General features: G+C 41.5%; 2 protein-coding genes across 3 annotated transcripts in view; one reads left to right on the forward strand and one right to left on the reverse strand.

Annotated features, from left to right (window-relative positions):
• Positions 1 to 1,271: 1,271 nt before the first annotated feature.
• LOC139630925 (protein FAM72A) lies at positions 1,272 to 5,522 on the reverse strand. The gene is made up of 4 exons (XM_071494783.1): positions 4,927 to 5,522; positions 4,616 to 4,693; positions 3,955 to 4,079; positions 1,272 to 3,864 (listed from the first exon to the last, which is right to left on the reverse strand). Exons 1-4 carry the CDS (start codon positions 5,076 to 5,078, stop codon positions 3,770 to 3,772), a joined length of 450 nt encoding a protein of 149 aa, XP_071350884.1. The 5' UTR covers positions 5,079 to 5,522; the 3' UTR covers positions 1,272 to 3,769.
• A 928-nt stretch (positions 5,523 to 6,450) lies between these two features.
• Positions 6,451 to 16,436, forward strand: part of srgap2 (SLIT-ROBO Rho GTPase activating protein 2) — a 53,008-nt gene continuing 43,022 nt past the window's right edge. The window contains exon 1 of one of the 2 annotated variants that reach the window (XM_071493671.1): positions 6,451 to 7,029. In XM_071493671.1, the coding sequence (XP_071349772.1) occupies positions 6,963 to 7,029 (67 nt within the window). In that variant the 5' untranslated portion in view covers positions 6,451 to 6,962. The remainder of the gene's footprint in view (positions 7,030 to 16,436) is intronic. The other variant, XM_071493669.1, reaches the window with a different exon arrangement.

Here is a 16,436-nt window from a genome sequence, read left to right on the forward strand (position 1 = left end):
CCTAAATTGCCCTGTACATGTCCCAACAGCAGCAGAGAATTCCTGAGAAGGAAGGTGTGTAAAACACATGTCTAAACGTCGGTAAGATCATTCCAAAAAAGGACTTTCTTCTCCTTGCTGTATGTTCACCAACACACACTCGGTTATGAAAAGAACACAATGTACAGGGCCACAGATCTTTTGAAACTACCTGTTGCTTTTTTTATGCCAAAGGCAACTAGCTGTTTTCTAATACATATATATATGATACATGAATTTTCTATGTTTTCAGTACATCCATGGATGCTGCCCATACAGTAGGAAAATACTCACTTCCAAAACAAAAGATATACGCATAACATGCGTGTGGATGGCTCAAAAATATTCAGCTAAAATCTCAGTCTCGACAGTGGATTTTTTGATGAATAATATAAATCTGCATAGTGCATGAATCAAAAGATCCAATTCCAACACACAAGAAGCACACACCAACAGAACTGACTAAAAAAAATCCACACAAACTCTGTAGGTCAGAGACCAATGAAGGTCTCCTGCTGGGGAGATAATTATCCACTTTCTTTATTCTAAACGTTTAATCACTTGGTGTGTTGACCCTAGAATATATGTATTTCAAGCATCATAATGAAAATTGTGGAATCGAAATGTCCACCAATGAGATTATGTATATTTTCAATCAATGTCAGTCACCAATAATATGCTAAACATCTGATTAATTTAAAGATGCTGGGGGGCAGGAATTGGGAGTTTTACACTTTGGTTTGAACTGTTAGATTTATTGCATGTAACATTTACTTTTTAATGTATGTGCTTTGTATTATACTTCACTGGTTTATCCAATATTGCAATCAAACTACCTGTTGCATGTCTGTCCATCCTTGAAGAGATGAAGTATGTTGTGCAAATTGCGAAGCCCTCTAAGAGTAATTCATGAATTGCAGCCATAGGTAAAACTGAAGAGTCATTTCTGTATTGTCAGTGAGAGAGAACTCAGGGTCATGTGTTGATGGTGTTGGATGTGGAAAACCAAGTACAATGTAGAGCAATGTTTAGAACATTTTGCATTGACATTTTTGTTTCATTCACAAAAAAGGATCTTATGTGTACAACAGTGTGATTAAAACCAGAAGGCATTTGCAATAACTTTTTCATGAGGTTCTGCAGTGAAACTTGGGTTCATAGATCATGCAATTTGAGTTTTGTCCATAATAATTTTTCCGTGGACCCCAGTATAAGCAGCATAAAAAAAATAACCAGATGTACCGAGAATTCCAGGTATTTTTGAAAAAAAAAAAAAAAGTTTATTAATTTAACAAGCATACAAAACAACAAATCATTTTTTCAAACTACCAATGCAGTTTCAGTGCAATTCCAAAATATACATTTTCAGCAGGGCATGTTAATCAAAGTTATTCACGTCAGAAACAGCCATTTAAATAATTCTTTTGATTATCATTTGACAATTGTCCTAGCCAGAGGAAGCTTGCAAGTGATACCTTCAGGAGGTAAAACTGTACACATCCAACCTTTTAACGTACAAAACAAAGCACTACGTCACAAATGAAATATTAAATACATGAACAAAAACATAAGTACTACAGCACAATACAAACCAACGCATTTGTAAACAAAGTCTGTAAACAGAAAGGAAGTATGTGGTTATAGATATTTGGTTTGTGGATTTAATAAATACCAAGCTGATGCATTGTATCCTATCAGTTTACCACATAAGACAGTATTTGGTGTGCATGTGTAGAAGACCGTCAGTTATAACTTTGAAGGTGAAGGACGTGAAATTCTGGACAAAGTTTTCCTCCTCTATGTGTGTTTTCCCACAACTAAAGTCTATAGCATAGATAAACACAGAGGCCAATTATTGATTCAAAAAGACCAACTTCCTTTATCCTTTTCCTTCAGGTAAGACATTCCACGTTTGCTTCTTCAACAATACTTGCCGAGAATACAGGCAAAACTCATTCACTGACAGAAAGACTGTTACTTTAAGACAGGATCATAGTATTTGAAGGGCACAGCAGTGTAACAATAACAAGAGCTCGAGGATGGCACTGCCAAAAAAGGACTGATTTGAGTGAAGTCCCTTATGACTGGAGGATGCTGAAGCTTGTGTCTGGCACAACAGGCTGACGAAGGCCTGGTCATTTAGTGATGACCAACGAACATACAGCATCATCTCCGGGTCCACAGCTTAACAAAGGTTCTTTGTCAGCAATCACAGCATCAGTAAGGCCAATAGAACACTGAGGGTTGAGAGTTTTGTGGCCAGCTGCACTGACATAAGCCTAACTTCACCACAAATGACTTAAAAATGTGTAATGCTATTTTATAAACTGGCCAAAAATATCGTAACTATCTTTTTAGAAGAGTAGCCAGCTCAATATCGATATGTTCCATGATTCTTTGGAGTTTTGTTTTTTTTTCTCCCTTCAGGTGCTACAATTATGCTGCTACATAAAACTGAACAGTGGTGTAACAAAAAACAGTGCATGGACATTGAAATCCTTTTAGAACTGTTTTCATAATTTTGCTTAAGTGGCACAAAAGTACGCCTCTGTTGATTTCCATTCTAGCTTTCCTATATCATCGATTGAGTAACATTTTACTTTATTTGAACTCTTAACAAAAGTAGGACTTCAATTTCGGCTGCTCCAGGCCTTTGTGGAAGCACGCACTATGCATAAGTTAGCATGTTAGTATCGCACACTGCTACAGTCAGATTCATCTGGGTGTTAAACACATACTGCTGCTGTCAGGTGTATAACAAACACTATATTAGCCTATCAAAACATATGATTTATAGTTTGTCAGATTGTAAGGTAACCTAAATCAAATACGCCCTTAAACTCATAGATATATATATATCATTCAATAATTGTGCTATTTCTCCAATCCATAGGCTTCAAAAAGCACTCAAATGTTCAGTCAGCACCCAGCCACACAGAGAGAATACAAGCCTTTAAGACATGACTGTTAATGGAAGTTTCTGCTTATTACAGCATATTCAATGTACAGATTTCTGTAGAACTGCCATTAAAAAAAGGTAAGTAAATTGTGGTCATCTTATCAGAAAATTGGACTTAACTTAAACAGCGCGAAAAAAAGCACAGCATTCACTGGTAAGTTCCATTGACTCATCATACCACACTCCCAATGTCCCATGAGGCTTATCAAGACCATGAACTTAATGGAGACTCTAATGAAAAGTAGAACGCACTAGATTAAGGACTCTAGTTGTCTGTTATTTTCAGTCTACTTCAGCCACATGTTTGATAATAGCCCACGCAAATATACAAAAAGGAGAAAAAGAGAGAAAAGCATGTGTGTGACAGTGTGTGTCTGTGCTTTAAACAGTGAAAAGTGATGAGAGAAGACATGGTCACAGGTTAAAGGGTAACTCACCACTGAATTACATAGGGCCAAACACTTCTTACTTCCAACTTCAAACTGTGGAGCATGATGTGTTTATGCCCACACCTTAATCAGTGATGTCAAGACAGGTGCTCTCCATCAACTGTAAAAGGCAAAACGCCTGGAGTGACATCACTGTTTGGGGTATGGAGAGAAGTGCACCATGGTTTAATATTTTAAGTCATGCAGAGCAGTAAAGCAGCACTTTTTAACCCTTTGTGATTCAGTTCAATTACCCTTTAAGGCTTCTCTTTTTCTCTCTCATCTCAGCATGGTTTGTACACTCTTGTAACTCCACTTCTTAAATCTTGGCCCTCTAGGTCTCTCACATTGTCCACTTCCCTCTCTACCTAATGCACTCCTCCTCTGATGGGGTTTCTGATTCTTCGTTCTCACTGTCATCAAGCTCGGGAAGATCTCCCCACAGGAGCAGATTAAGACCTGCAGACACATTTGGAAGGTGACAAGGCTTATAAACATGCAATTAACAGACTGAAATTCCAATTGTATCAAATGGTAGCTTATACTGACCTGTCGCATCCAGTCTGTTGAGAGTGGACACGGCATCGCTATTGAACATCCAGAAATGACCGTTGTTACAGGAGAGCAGGCAAGGTTTACATGGGGCCACAACATGATAGCCCACAACATTACCACTGGGGGAGGGAGGGCGAGAGAATAAAGAAGGAACATGTGTCAGCACTTTACTGGGGTCACTTCTGAAAAGTGCTAACTCCACTAGTGGGCGTCTATTATCTAACATATTTGTTTTTGCCCTGTGTACAACAACAAAAGCCTGGGAGTACAAAAGAGGCTCCATAAAGCCTCACTGTAAACCCAAGCTTTGGGTTAATATCAGAAACAAATGCCAAATATCAGAATTTCTTTCATATATATTTGGACTGTTGGCCAGACAAAGCAAAGCAAATGAAGATTTCACCTTGTGGTGCACATTTTTCACTATTTTCTTATGTTTAATAGACCAACAGTCTAGCAATCGTCATTTAAATCAACAATGAAAAGAATTGTTAGTTGCAGCTCAACAGGTGTATACTATGAAAAACACCTATAGAGGTAGGATATGCTTGTTTGTTGTGCTAACTGTTCTTGCTGTGCTTTTTTAGTTACATCACACATCAGCAGATGGTCTTCCTAAGGTAAACCCTGCAGGCAACAGAAGAGCTTTACGTACCACTTGAGACATGCAATGTCTCTCAGTTTGCATTTGCAGCTTTCAGTGGAGTAGCAGCTGGCCACAAAGTCAACAGTTCTTGGGGGAGGGTGCGTGTAATGAGAAACAAACATGGCCATGAAAGATTAAAACCCACACTGATTTTACATTTTCATGCAACAAACCCTGTTAATGGCCGTTTGGGTATCAATACTATGTCCCCCCTATCACAGTGTCTCTCCATATATCAGTTAGCTACAATTACGCCAGTACACTTCGCCCTGGCAGCAACAGCAGATATAAACAAAGGCTAGCTAGACATTAGCACTTACCTATTGGGAGGTATGTCAGTCGAAAAAAGCTCAACTTCAGTGTCTGCAAGAAGCACCGCTTTCATGCCTCTCGTACAGAGCAGACTGTCACAAAAGATGCAGTTCACCTGTGTCACACACTTGTTTTTGAAATTGGCGTTGGATGTAGACATTGTTGTCCTGCTAAAATGGACGAACTCTCTCGCTCTTTCTGTCCCCAGACAGCAAATACAGCAAAAAAAAAAAAAAAAACCAAAAGAAAACACAAGAATCGGGCACCGATATTGCACACTATCCGTTCAATTTACGATTATAATAATCGATTTAACGTTAACTTCGCAGGCGTTAATGCTAGCCCCAACGTCCTTGTGCAAACGTTAGCTTTTCCCTAACGACAAAACGGAAGGCAGCTAACGTTAGCTTGATGAACAAACGCACGGAAAAATCTATATTTCCGTGAGACGATGTATAAAAGAAAATGCTTAGCTGTATAATTGTTAGTTTCACGATATCGGCGAATAACTAGCCTGTTTTACACGACTCGCCCAGCATCCATTCAGATGCAGTTAACAACTAACTGAATAGCTGTCAGCTTTGTTTACAACTTCCTGGTATTTAAGGGCACTTCCTGAAACTATCTTTAAAAGACCCATGACTTGACTTTGATTGGATACACTGCAGAGTAACCAACACCATTGGCCGCCTTCATTACGAGGCATGAAACTGATTGGTTATAGATTTGAAAAAATACGCCCACATTCAACGGTCCTGAAAGCCGATTGGTGCCATGCGTGTCATTCAAATACCGTTTCACCAATCGTGGTGTGGGAAGTATAGCTCTCGTCCTATAAAATTAGGCGGGGCTGTGGTTTTGTCGGTGTGAAGAAAAAAGAGAAGGGGAAGAAAAGTTGATGCTTTGACATTCAAGAAGAGGGATATTTTCTTAATAGACTGTTTAAATGACACTGTTTTATGGTACAAATTCTTTTCGTCCAAACACAAGACAAGGTTAATGTATTTCCACTGTGCCAAACAGTACTATCAGTGAGTATAGACAACAAGTTATGGAATTATTTGCTAGCAAGCTAAAGCTATTGTTAGACTTTTTGACTAATGTTTAAGTTAGTTAGTTAGTTAGTTAGTTAGTTAGACGTTTTACAGTCACCTAAACTAAGCATGGGGACGCATGTAAAATAGCTTACCTCTTGTCAGTTGTGTTACTGAAAGACAACTAAAGAGTAACGCTAGCTTATGAATATTACACACACTTACTTTATCCACCATGCAGTTATCCTCACATTGCAGCTGGTCTGTCATCCTAATAGAAAATATGATATGTAGCTATGTGAGACATATCAATTATGCTTTTTTGTTTTTGAACATTTGAGTCTTGCCTTCTGATGCTTTCGTTGCCATACATTGTAAGGAAACTTTTTATTGAAACGGATGTGATTTATACCCAGATGAATCCCATCCATGTGTCTGTCTGTGGCTGTCCTGCGCACTGGGGCTGACCAGCAGCCAACCCCTCCATCTGCACTCGGCTCCTTCTCTCTCACTTCAGGAGAGGGAAGAGGAGAGCAGCTTAGTTTAGACAGACGGAGGGGCTGCTGCGAGACCGATACACAAACACATTTATATGTATATATAAAACTTTTGGAAGTGCTGACTGACAGGGTATTACTGTTTTTTTTTTTTGTTTTGTTTTGTTTTTTTTAGGGGGAATGAATCTGCTTTCACTTGAAGTTGTTTGCACCATAACCGGTTTTGAGGAGGAGGTGAGGCGCGGCAGCGGATGGGAACATACAGCAGCAGCAGCGCCAAACTCACAATGCGCCCGGAGTGAACAGAGGCAGGGACACAATACAGATCCGTGGGCACACTGAGGACCTGCAATCTCTTATCTGGGCTCCTTTTTTTTTCCCTCCCCCTGTCAAAGCCTCTTCCAGAGTGGCATTTCCCTTCTCCACGGCTGATTTTATTGATTGATTGCTCGCTTGATTGAGACAAAATTGACTTCGCAACGAGAGCAAGTGGTCTGATCTCCAAACTCAGCCATGACGTCTCCGGCGAAATTCCGAAAGGACAAGGAGATAGTGGCCGAATATGAAACTCAAGTCAAAGGTAAAACTTTCTTAAGCTTCTCACGCGTTAAATGATAGGACCAGCTAAAGCATTGTAGCCTTAAATCTGTGCTTTCTTACTATATGCTGTGTTTCCCTTGACTTGGCTGACTGCATGGTTTTTCCTGGACCCTCTCCTCTTCTCTCAGGCGTAAAGGGCTTACGCTTGCTTTTGTATATCACCAACCATTCATGAAGGTTAATTGTCAATGTGCGGACGTGGCGGATCAATAATGAATCATTTGTTGCAATCTTAAATAGCAACATCATGATCGGCGTGTCCTCAAGCGTGTGATCGCTCTGGTTATACTCAGCACACAGATGGCCAACAAAGACAGGAGGGAAAAACCTTCAGAAACCAGCGTTGATGTCCAAATGTGGCCTCTATATGGTCCGTAAAGAAAAGCTTATGTGAAGGTGGTAGGTGTGTGCTTGTTGTGTAGACTACCCAGAGGGCTGGGGTTTCGACATGGAACAAGGCAGGGCGTTTTCCCCCCCTCTCTGTCTCCTGCGTGTCTGTTCTGCTGGTGTGCAATGCCATTCGTCCATGCTGTGTGTGTGTGTGTGTGTGTGTGTGTGTGTGTGTGTGTGTGTGTGTGTGTGTGTGTGTGTGTGTGTGTGTGTGGCTTAAACGCAGATTGCTATTAAATGATCAATTCGACCTAACGGTTGTCCATTGATCACAGCTCATTGGTGTCGCCTCCGCCGGTGATCAAGGACGTGGGAGAGCAGATTGTAGTGGTTAGAAAGGGGCGTTCAGATGTTAACTGTTTGCGGGCTGATTGGTGAGTGGATGTTTCTGTTGTCAGGCAGCTACACTGTGTTTGGCTGGGGACTGTCAGTCAGGGTGACAGCCATTGCTTATCAGAGCTGCAGATTTGATGGCATATACTGTAGGCTGGGAAAGAGAGAGAGAGAGAGAGAGAGAGAGAGAGAGAGCATAGAGGTGGCAGGAAGAAGGAGAGGGATGGGGACAGGGAGGGCAGGATATTGCCCTCGTCAAGAACAGCATGTTTCCACTGCTCTTGCAATGCCAGATCACTAGATAAGATGGGTCATCTGCTTTCCTTCATCAGCACAGCTACACATTTGCATTTTGGAACAGGACACCAGTCCTCTCCTCAGCCTTGTCCTCATACTGTCACCTCACGGCCTTCCTGTTCTCCCGTAGAACCGCTGCCTCCTGTGACTTTGTTTGATAGGGCAGCAAGTCAGTGAGAAACAAAGTGGTTGCTGAGCGAGTTATTATAAATCACTATGTCGTCATATGGGTGACAAATTAAAGGAAAAACCAACATCAAATGTTTTAGTAAGGTGTGTATGCACCAATAGCGGCTTTAACGCCGCATGGCGTAGAGTCAACAAGTTCCTGGAACTTGACCAGAGGTATGAACATCAGTCTTCGAAAAGTTTTTCAGAGATGCTCAATTGAGTTGACATCTGATGACTACGAAATCCACATCATATGACTGAGGTCAGTTTCATATCTGAAACCTTTAATTGATCCTCTTATACGCTGTATGGAAGCATCTGAATTGGTTTCTACACTCCCTGGATGTTTCCTTTAATTTGACGCTTGTCTGTAAATCTACATAGTAATCTGGACAGGCGTTTGATTTGGAGGCATATTGTAATGAGTGGTCCTGTTGACATAATGGACAGAGCAGTCTAGGATTACTCGACTCAGCTCACTGTGTAGCACCTCTTATTAACTGCTTCTTCTTGTTTACCTGCCTATCTGCAAACTCAATTTAGCTGTCACCACAGTGACATTAGTGTCATGGTAGACTGCTGTTTCTGCTTGGTAGCCTGTGTAAGGCTTTCCGCCTGTGCTACATTCTGAGAGCTGTCTGCTGTGTTTGTCAGACCATGGACTTAATGTTTGTCCATCGACCCTCTGCATTGATTCCTCCTGTCAGTTACTGCACTGCTCCCTAGTGAACGGCTGTGTTGGACTATCTCTCCTTTCCTCACTCTGTCCACATTTCTTTCCACGTACCATCTTCCCTACCTGGAATGAACGGATGAAAGGGTAAACCTGTGCATCCACATAACTGTTTAAGGCGTGTGTGTGTTTTTTCGGTCGTCTCTGGACGCAATGTGTCTACTGTTACATTCTCAGCAGCCTGCCTTCTCTGGGAGACACAGACAGTCTGTCATTACCCCGTGCACTGCTGTTAGAGAATCTCTAATGGAGGGTAACAAGCAGCAATACAAGAAGCAGCTACACAGATCTGTCTCTCTTGTATTTGCTAACACGTCATTGTTTCAGTCCACCTAGCTAAGGTGAGAGACATATCTGCATGTCTCTGCTTTAATCAGGCAGTAGGAATTGTCTTTACATGCTGCAGCCATACACATGGGCGAAATAAATGTAAATCCCAAGGCTTACATTCATTGAGCTCTGCGGCAGGAGAGGAAGATGCAATACAATTTAACATGTACACATTCATACAGACAAGGGCTTGGCAAAATAACTACAGTTGTCCTAATTGTTTAAGACTCTCCCTTGGTATATTAACTACTGTAATATTCTGTTTTGTTTGGCATTGATGGAACAACAGTGTTATACTCTCCTGTAGTTTTATGTGCTACAGGAGGGTTGTGTATTTACCCTTTTAAAATGGGACTCTGCTGATGCTTCATGTTTTAAAAGTTTGAAAACGCACACTCAAGTGTTTACTTTTACAGCTGACAAATGCTACTTCTGACATTTTTCATGTTGCATGTATTTTTCTTTGCCTAGCCCCTGTACCTGTGTGAAGAAAGGAAAAAAACTGCAACATTTATGTGAATTGATTCGTTAAAGTAGGTATGGGAATGTCACTGGACACGGTTACCTAACATTGTTGACGTGGGAGCTGAGAAATATTGCTTGCTTGAATACCACCATCCTCTTCTCAGTCTGTTTTTCTCACAGGCAGAGTGCTGATACTCTAATATGGGATTCTGGCTGATGCAAGGAATGTTCCTACTGCTCAGGAAGAGGGTGTGTGTGTGTGTGTGTGTGTGTGTGTGTGTGTGTGTGTGTGTGTGTGTGTGTGTGTGTGTGTGTGTGTGTGTGTGTGTGTGCGCGTGTGTGTGTGCGTGCGCGTGCGCGAGTGCGAGTGCGTGTGTGCGTGTGTGACACACACAGTGTAAGTGTGTGTGCATGTAAAAAGACACAAAGTGACTGAAAGGTAGAAGAGAGAATAAGAAAGTGAGAAAAAGACGGAGAAACAGAAAGAAGGAGAAAAATGGACAAAGAAAGTGAGACACATTTAAAGAGGGGCAGGAATGTTGTAACACAGACGCAAATGGTTACACAGCACTGAAATGGAGTTAAGGAATGAGCTTATCACCCACTGGTCTTAGTTCAGAGAGCACTTACCTAGAATTGAATCCAGAAAGCTACTTTTGTTTTAGAAAGACTCCAAATTACTCTGAGCTTTGTCACTGTTACAGGCTGCATTACTTTTGTCCATTCAGTGCACATCTACCAGCAATCACCATCCCTCGTTTACCAGTCTGCAAGCTCACCATATTGATTAAATGGAAAGCTCTAATTCAGGCAATGGGAAACATTTGAGTAGAAAATTAGGGAGTGCAGAGTCTTGAAAAAAACTGACAGATGTTACATTTTTCTAGTACATTTTGGCTCCATGCTTCAGCATCTGTCAGTGGTTTAATAAGAGGTTTCTTATGCAAAAAGTAACCATTTTTACAACTGATAAAATGGATGATTATAGTGGTTTGTCAGTATCTCCAAACAGCCCTAAGAGATTATAATTTTCCAGACTGGTTAATAAACTCATTAAGCTTTGCAGGTACGACGTGGATCTCTCTCTCTCTGAAGACGGATGAGAGCCTGTGGCTACAAACTAAAACTGTGTCTGCCTACATGTACATTACCAAGGTGCCTGTTTATGAGGCAGCCAGAGAGACTTATGATTTTGGATAAAGGGCTGCTTGGACTTGCACACAATAGAAAAGGTGGTGACACTGCAAGAGGTTTGTCTGCATGCAGGATTGTGGGTTTGTTTGTGTGTGTGTATGTGTGTGTGTATGTATGTATATGTATGTATATGTGTATATGTATGTGTATATATATATATATATATATATATATATATATATATATATATATATATATATATATATATATATATATATATGAGGCTCTTTGCCTGGCCTATATTTTGTTTGTGAGTGTGTGGTGTTTGATTGATGTGTATTTGATCACGAGAAGCAGGGATCTTCTGACATAATATGCAGGGAGGTTCTGTTTCTTGTTTATTAACAGCTATGATACAGTAAGAAGCAGAGAGAATATAGAAATGACAATTTGCTGCTGGTCCCTCACATCAGTCATGTGCGGTTGGAAGGATGTGGGAAGACATCTTTAAGTAAATCAATTAGAGGTACTTTTGGGGCTTTGTGTGTGTGATCTTTTTAACAATTCCTTGTCAATTAGGGCTGCACTGTATTGACTGAGCCCAGTGGTGCAATTACTAACCACAAGTCAGTCACACAACTTGGTACTGTTGACTCGCTGTACAGTGTGCAAGCATGTGGATGTCTGTCAATGTGTTGGTGAAATGTGGAGGAGGGCTTTTGCTCTGTGAGATGAATTAAAATTGCTGACAGAGCTTAAAATAAGGAAGGATGTTTGTGTAAAACTGAGGTTCAGGAGTCAGGCTGGAACACACACAGATTATACTGGGAGTGTGTAAAGCTTCCTGTTTGGGCCCACGGCTTTGTGTCTTTGCAAAGGAATCACACACACACACACACACACACAGGCAGACTGTGACTGCAGTCAGCACACTTGCCTCTCAGAATAGAAAGGAACCGAGAGATAAAGTTGGCGTTTTTTAAAGGACATAAATCCCCTATTCCCTTTGATAAGTCACAATAGAACAATGTGTTCCATACCTGGATTCCCACTGTCTTTTTGGGGTGTGTGTGTATAAAGAGTAGCAGCCGCTGTGTGCTGTGTCAGCACCAGACACGATGTGGCTGAAAACACTCATTGATTTTCTGTTCTCCTCTACCTGTCAGCCTCTTCATTCTTCGGCATTCAATATGACAATTTACTACCGAGCTGCTGCGGCACCTGAGTGAAAACACAATTTTCTGAGACCGTAAGTGCTGAGTTGGCCTCCTTCAGTACAAACACACACACACACACACACACACACAGAACGCTGGCTACAAGTCAGTGAGTGTGTTATTGTGATTTGGATTGAGATGTCTAATCCATCTCTGCCTAGCCCCTCCCTACATTCTGGATACAGTTGAGAGATGATAGATAAAAAGAGAAATGTCTGCTATCATAGCTTCTACCACCATGATATGCAGATGAACCAGGAGAGTTGTACAACACCCACAGCTCATTAAGGTCGGTGTCAGAATGAAGGAATAGATTGTGAGGAATGGAAAATGAATAAAGAAACAAAGAAATAAATGTGGAGACGAAAAAGACAGCCAGTAAAGCCAAGTGGGGTGAGGTCAGAGTTCAGCTGCTAGATGACTGCTGCTCATTGGTGCCAGATGTTCCAGATGCTCTGATTGGGCAACAGATGTTCTGTCTGCCCTGGTTGGCTTATCCTAACACTCAGGCTGCCATTAATTCACTAGACTCTCAGCGCTGAGGCATGTTGGGATTGGCTGAAATATCCCCTCTTTCTTAAGGTGATCTCACTTTGATGTTGAAGGTGTGTGTGTGTGTGTGTGTGTGTGTGTGTGTGTGTGTGTGTGTGTGTGTGTGTGTGTGTGTGTGATGTTATTTGTATATCCTGTCAATTGGTTGCCTCTTGTACTAACATTTTGCAACACGATGAAGCTGATGTCATATTTATTCATGCAAAACACACACACACACACACACACCACACACACCCCTCTGGCCTGGCAGAGTGTGTTGTTACCTGCTATAGGGTTTTTTCCATAATGTCAACTGTAGCATTGCACTCAGACAGTTGGTTTCTGTCAGATGAAGATGACAGGTATAGATAAAATAACCGGATCAGAGATAATCAGTTTACTATCTCAGAAGGTTAAAAATCATCAAGTGTTCACATTTATAAGCTGGAGGAAGTGAATTTTGGAAATTTTATTTAAAAGACTAACTAATCATTAATTGGAATTGTTGCAGGTTAATTTTCTTATTGTTTCAGCTCTAATATATATATATATATATATATATATATATATATATATATATAATTAATTAATTAATTAATTAATTAATTAATTATATGGTCACTTTACCCAACCCTTTGTGTGGATATGTGTGTGTGTTCTTTAAGCCCATAGTGAATACAGAGGTCTTGACCCCTGTTAGGTTGCCTCATTCAAATTTCACTTTCTTTATCTCACTCACACACACACGCGCACACACACACACACACACACACACACACACACACAGCAACAGCAGAGCAACCGGTGAGAGTGTGTAAAAATGTAAAAAGCAGAGCCGTACTCTGTCCTACACCCCCCCCCCCCCCCCCCCCCCCCCACACACGCACACACGCACACACTCTGTCTGTCAATCCCGACTCCCTCTCCTTCTTTTTCAATCTTTTTCTTTCTCTCAGCCTACATCCAATGAACAATCAGACCATTGTGAAAAGAACTGCTGGTCTTCAACTCAACCTCTCTGTTTTTCTCCCCCTCTCCTCCTCTGTCTCACTCCGTTTCTCCCTCCTTCTTCTCTCTCATGATGTTTGTCAGTTGTGATGAAATGTGACACACACGTTTTCGTCACGCCTCCTATGGCAGCTTAAACCAGTAATCACCACTTTATGATTTCAGCATATGTGACAAACATATTGTGTGAGCATACAAGAGCCTCTCCACCGGACACTGACTCACAACCAGCTGAGAGAGAGGATGTTTGTGTGTCTGTGTGCGTTGGTGAGAACATCTTTAAGAACAGAGGGATCTATATAAAGCTGAGCAGGGCAGAGACAAAGCACACTCATATCCTCTGTAAAACAATCAATAGGAGAACAGACATCCAGCTGTAAATAAATAGGGGAGAGGCAAAAAGAAGGGAAGGAGAGAAAACACAACAGTAGAAAGGTTGGATAATGCTCCCAAGGGGCGCCAGAGGAAACAGGTTGTGTTTGAACAGCCCTCATACATGGCCAGAGAGCAGGAGGAGAAAAAGCAAGGAGCCTGACCAAGTAGGCAAAAGGGAGGAAGGGGGCCAGAAAGAAGAAAGGAAAAAGAGAAGAAAGAGGAGGAGGGATCTGGGAAACATGCAAGAGACCTGAATAGAGAAAAGAGAGGTTTAAGGAGGGAAGAAACCCCACTACTATGAGACTGTATGATCCATCTGCTCGATTTAGTATATTTGTATATAGAGTATGCACTTGTTTTAGCCTTTTCACTCCCCAGCTCTATCTCTCTCTCTTCCTCTCTCCTTCCCCCTCCATCAGCAGCTTCTCTCCGCACGTAGGCAGAGTTGGTTGCTAGGGTTACTGAATTGCCCCCATTTTTCTGGGTTTGTGAGGAGCAGAGGGAAAATAAGAAAGAATAATGTAGATTTGTCATCCCTGTAGGCTCTGGCTAATCAGGTTACCACTATACACATATACACATGATTCCATTTTGAACCTTCAGACCTTGGTCTATTCAGGTCTTTTTCCTTCTCTTTTGCTCTCTTGCTTTGCACTCCTTTTCTCCTTTTTTGCTCTCCTCCGCCTCCTTTATTCCTTCTTTTCATCGCTTTCTTTCTCCTCGGTGTCACTGCAATTTCCTCATCTCCCTCAGGCTGTGGGGTGGTATGCTCTGTGTGTCTGTGTGTGTGTGTGTATGTGTGTGTGAGACATGGAGCAAGGCGCAGTTTAATTAAAAGAAATTCTGAATTGTTGCTTTTGTTTCTTGAAAATAATTTTGCTGGTCATGTGATGTTTTGAGCTTGATATGTATGAAAGCCCGAGGTTGCATTTTGAAACTTGCATTAGCATCAAATAATGTAAATGAGCAGCAACTGTTTGCTAAGAGGATGGGTGGTTTGTACTGTATCAAGGAGAGAATTTCAGTATTGTGACAAGTGTGTGTGCGTGTGTGTTGAAAGTGAGCAATCACTGCATGCTGGCACTCACCATTCAGGTTCACACCTCTGCTAATGCTGTTTTAATGAAGCCATTCATCACCTCTTCTCAGCTGAATCTGCATCACTTACACACTCACACACAGCCTCTCACTGTTCCCTCTTCTTTCCTAATGTGTGTAAGGACACAGTGTTCTTCCCCCTGGTTGCTATGTGGATGCACCATTTCTATTTTAGTTGTTCCCAGCATCAAAGCTGCTCTGGTGGAGATTTCTCCCATTTTAACTCTCCGTATTTGTTGCCGCTCATATGGAGGCTTAGAGAGGCTTGTTTAAAGTGCAGACTCCTAGCTTTTCTTTAAACCTACTTTCAGTGTGGGAATACTGTAGTTTTCTTTCCCACAGTAATCACACACACGCTCTTTTTCTACAGTGTGATGATAAAAACAGCACGCACTCTTGAATGGCCAGGTGGCTGCCCTGAGGAGGAGCATCCTCTGATCTCTGATTCTGAAAAACATTAGAGTCAACCCTCCTTTCCCTGCCCTAGTCCCCTCACATCTCCTCACCTGCTCTTAAACCAGAGGCACTGCCTCTACACACAACCACACACAACACTTCTACAGTGATCATGTCTGTGTGAGTGGTGTTTGGGTGTGTGTGCTGCAAACATGTTGACCTCAGCTGGAGGTTACATTGAGTTCACTATTAGCTGGTTATATATGAGCAGGAAGTAGATGTGGAAATCAAACCTCCTTCCTCCTGTCATCTTCCTTTTCACTCATCCATGTGGGTCAGCCTGTGATCGGAGGTCCTGCTGTGTACAAACAAGGAAATGGGCGTATAGAAATATGCAGTTCAAAAGCACGGAAGGGCAAATGTAATACATACTACCTGACACAGTGACACGTATGAAACCTGCATCTGAACAGGTTTTAGACTCACACAAAACCACCTGGCTTAAAAATGAGTCAGTACTGTCTGGGTTTGGTGAACAGTGGAATCTAAAAATGATGCTAGATGAATGTTTTTTTTGACATTTAAACAATGATGTGAAAGCCAGAGACATTGCACAGTGTGAGTGTGTGGGCTTGTGTAGACAACTGAAAGTGAAACATTTCTTTATTGGGTACCTAAAAAGTAAGGAACTCCATTTGCAGATATGAGTTTCTGTGAACTGTGACCACAAGATTTCATAAGACTCATATGTGAGTTAAGGCCAAGTGCAGAGGACATGCATCATGTATACACTAGTCTGTCCTCTCTGGTTGTATGAACATGTCTGATTACTTACCTTCCCTGAATTTATGCATTTGTGTGTGTGTGTGTGTGTGTGTGTGTGTGTGTGTGTGTGTGTGTGTGTGT

This window comes from Trachinotus anak, unplaced genomic scaffold, assembly GCF_046630095.1.
Source record: "Trachinotus anak isolate AG129_WGS33_773 ecotype Australia unplaced genomic scaffold, CSIRO_AGI_Tana_v1 ptg000013l, whole genome shotgun sequence".
In the NCBI taxonomy this organism is placed as follows: Eukaryota; Metazoa; Chordata; class Actinopteri; order Carangiformes; family Carangidae; genus Trachinotus; species Trachinotus anak.

Bases quoted from the DNA above. Each gene is read 5' to 3' on its own strand.
- LOC139630925 (XM_071494783.1), bottom strand. From the start codon at position 5,078: ATGTCTACATCCAACGCCAATTTCAAAAACAAGTGTGTGACACAGGTG. The intron at 4,694-4,926 runs GTAAGTGCTAAT...CCCTCCCCCAAG, and splicing joins ACTGACATACCTCCCAATAG to AACTGTTGACTTTGTGGCCA. The intron at 4,080-4,615 runs GTACGTAAAGCT...TCCCTCCCCCAG, and splicing joins GACATTGCATGTCTCAAGTG to TGGTAATGTTGTGGGCTATC.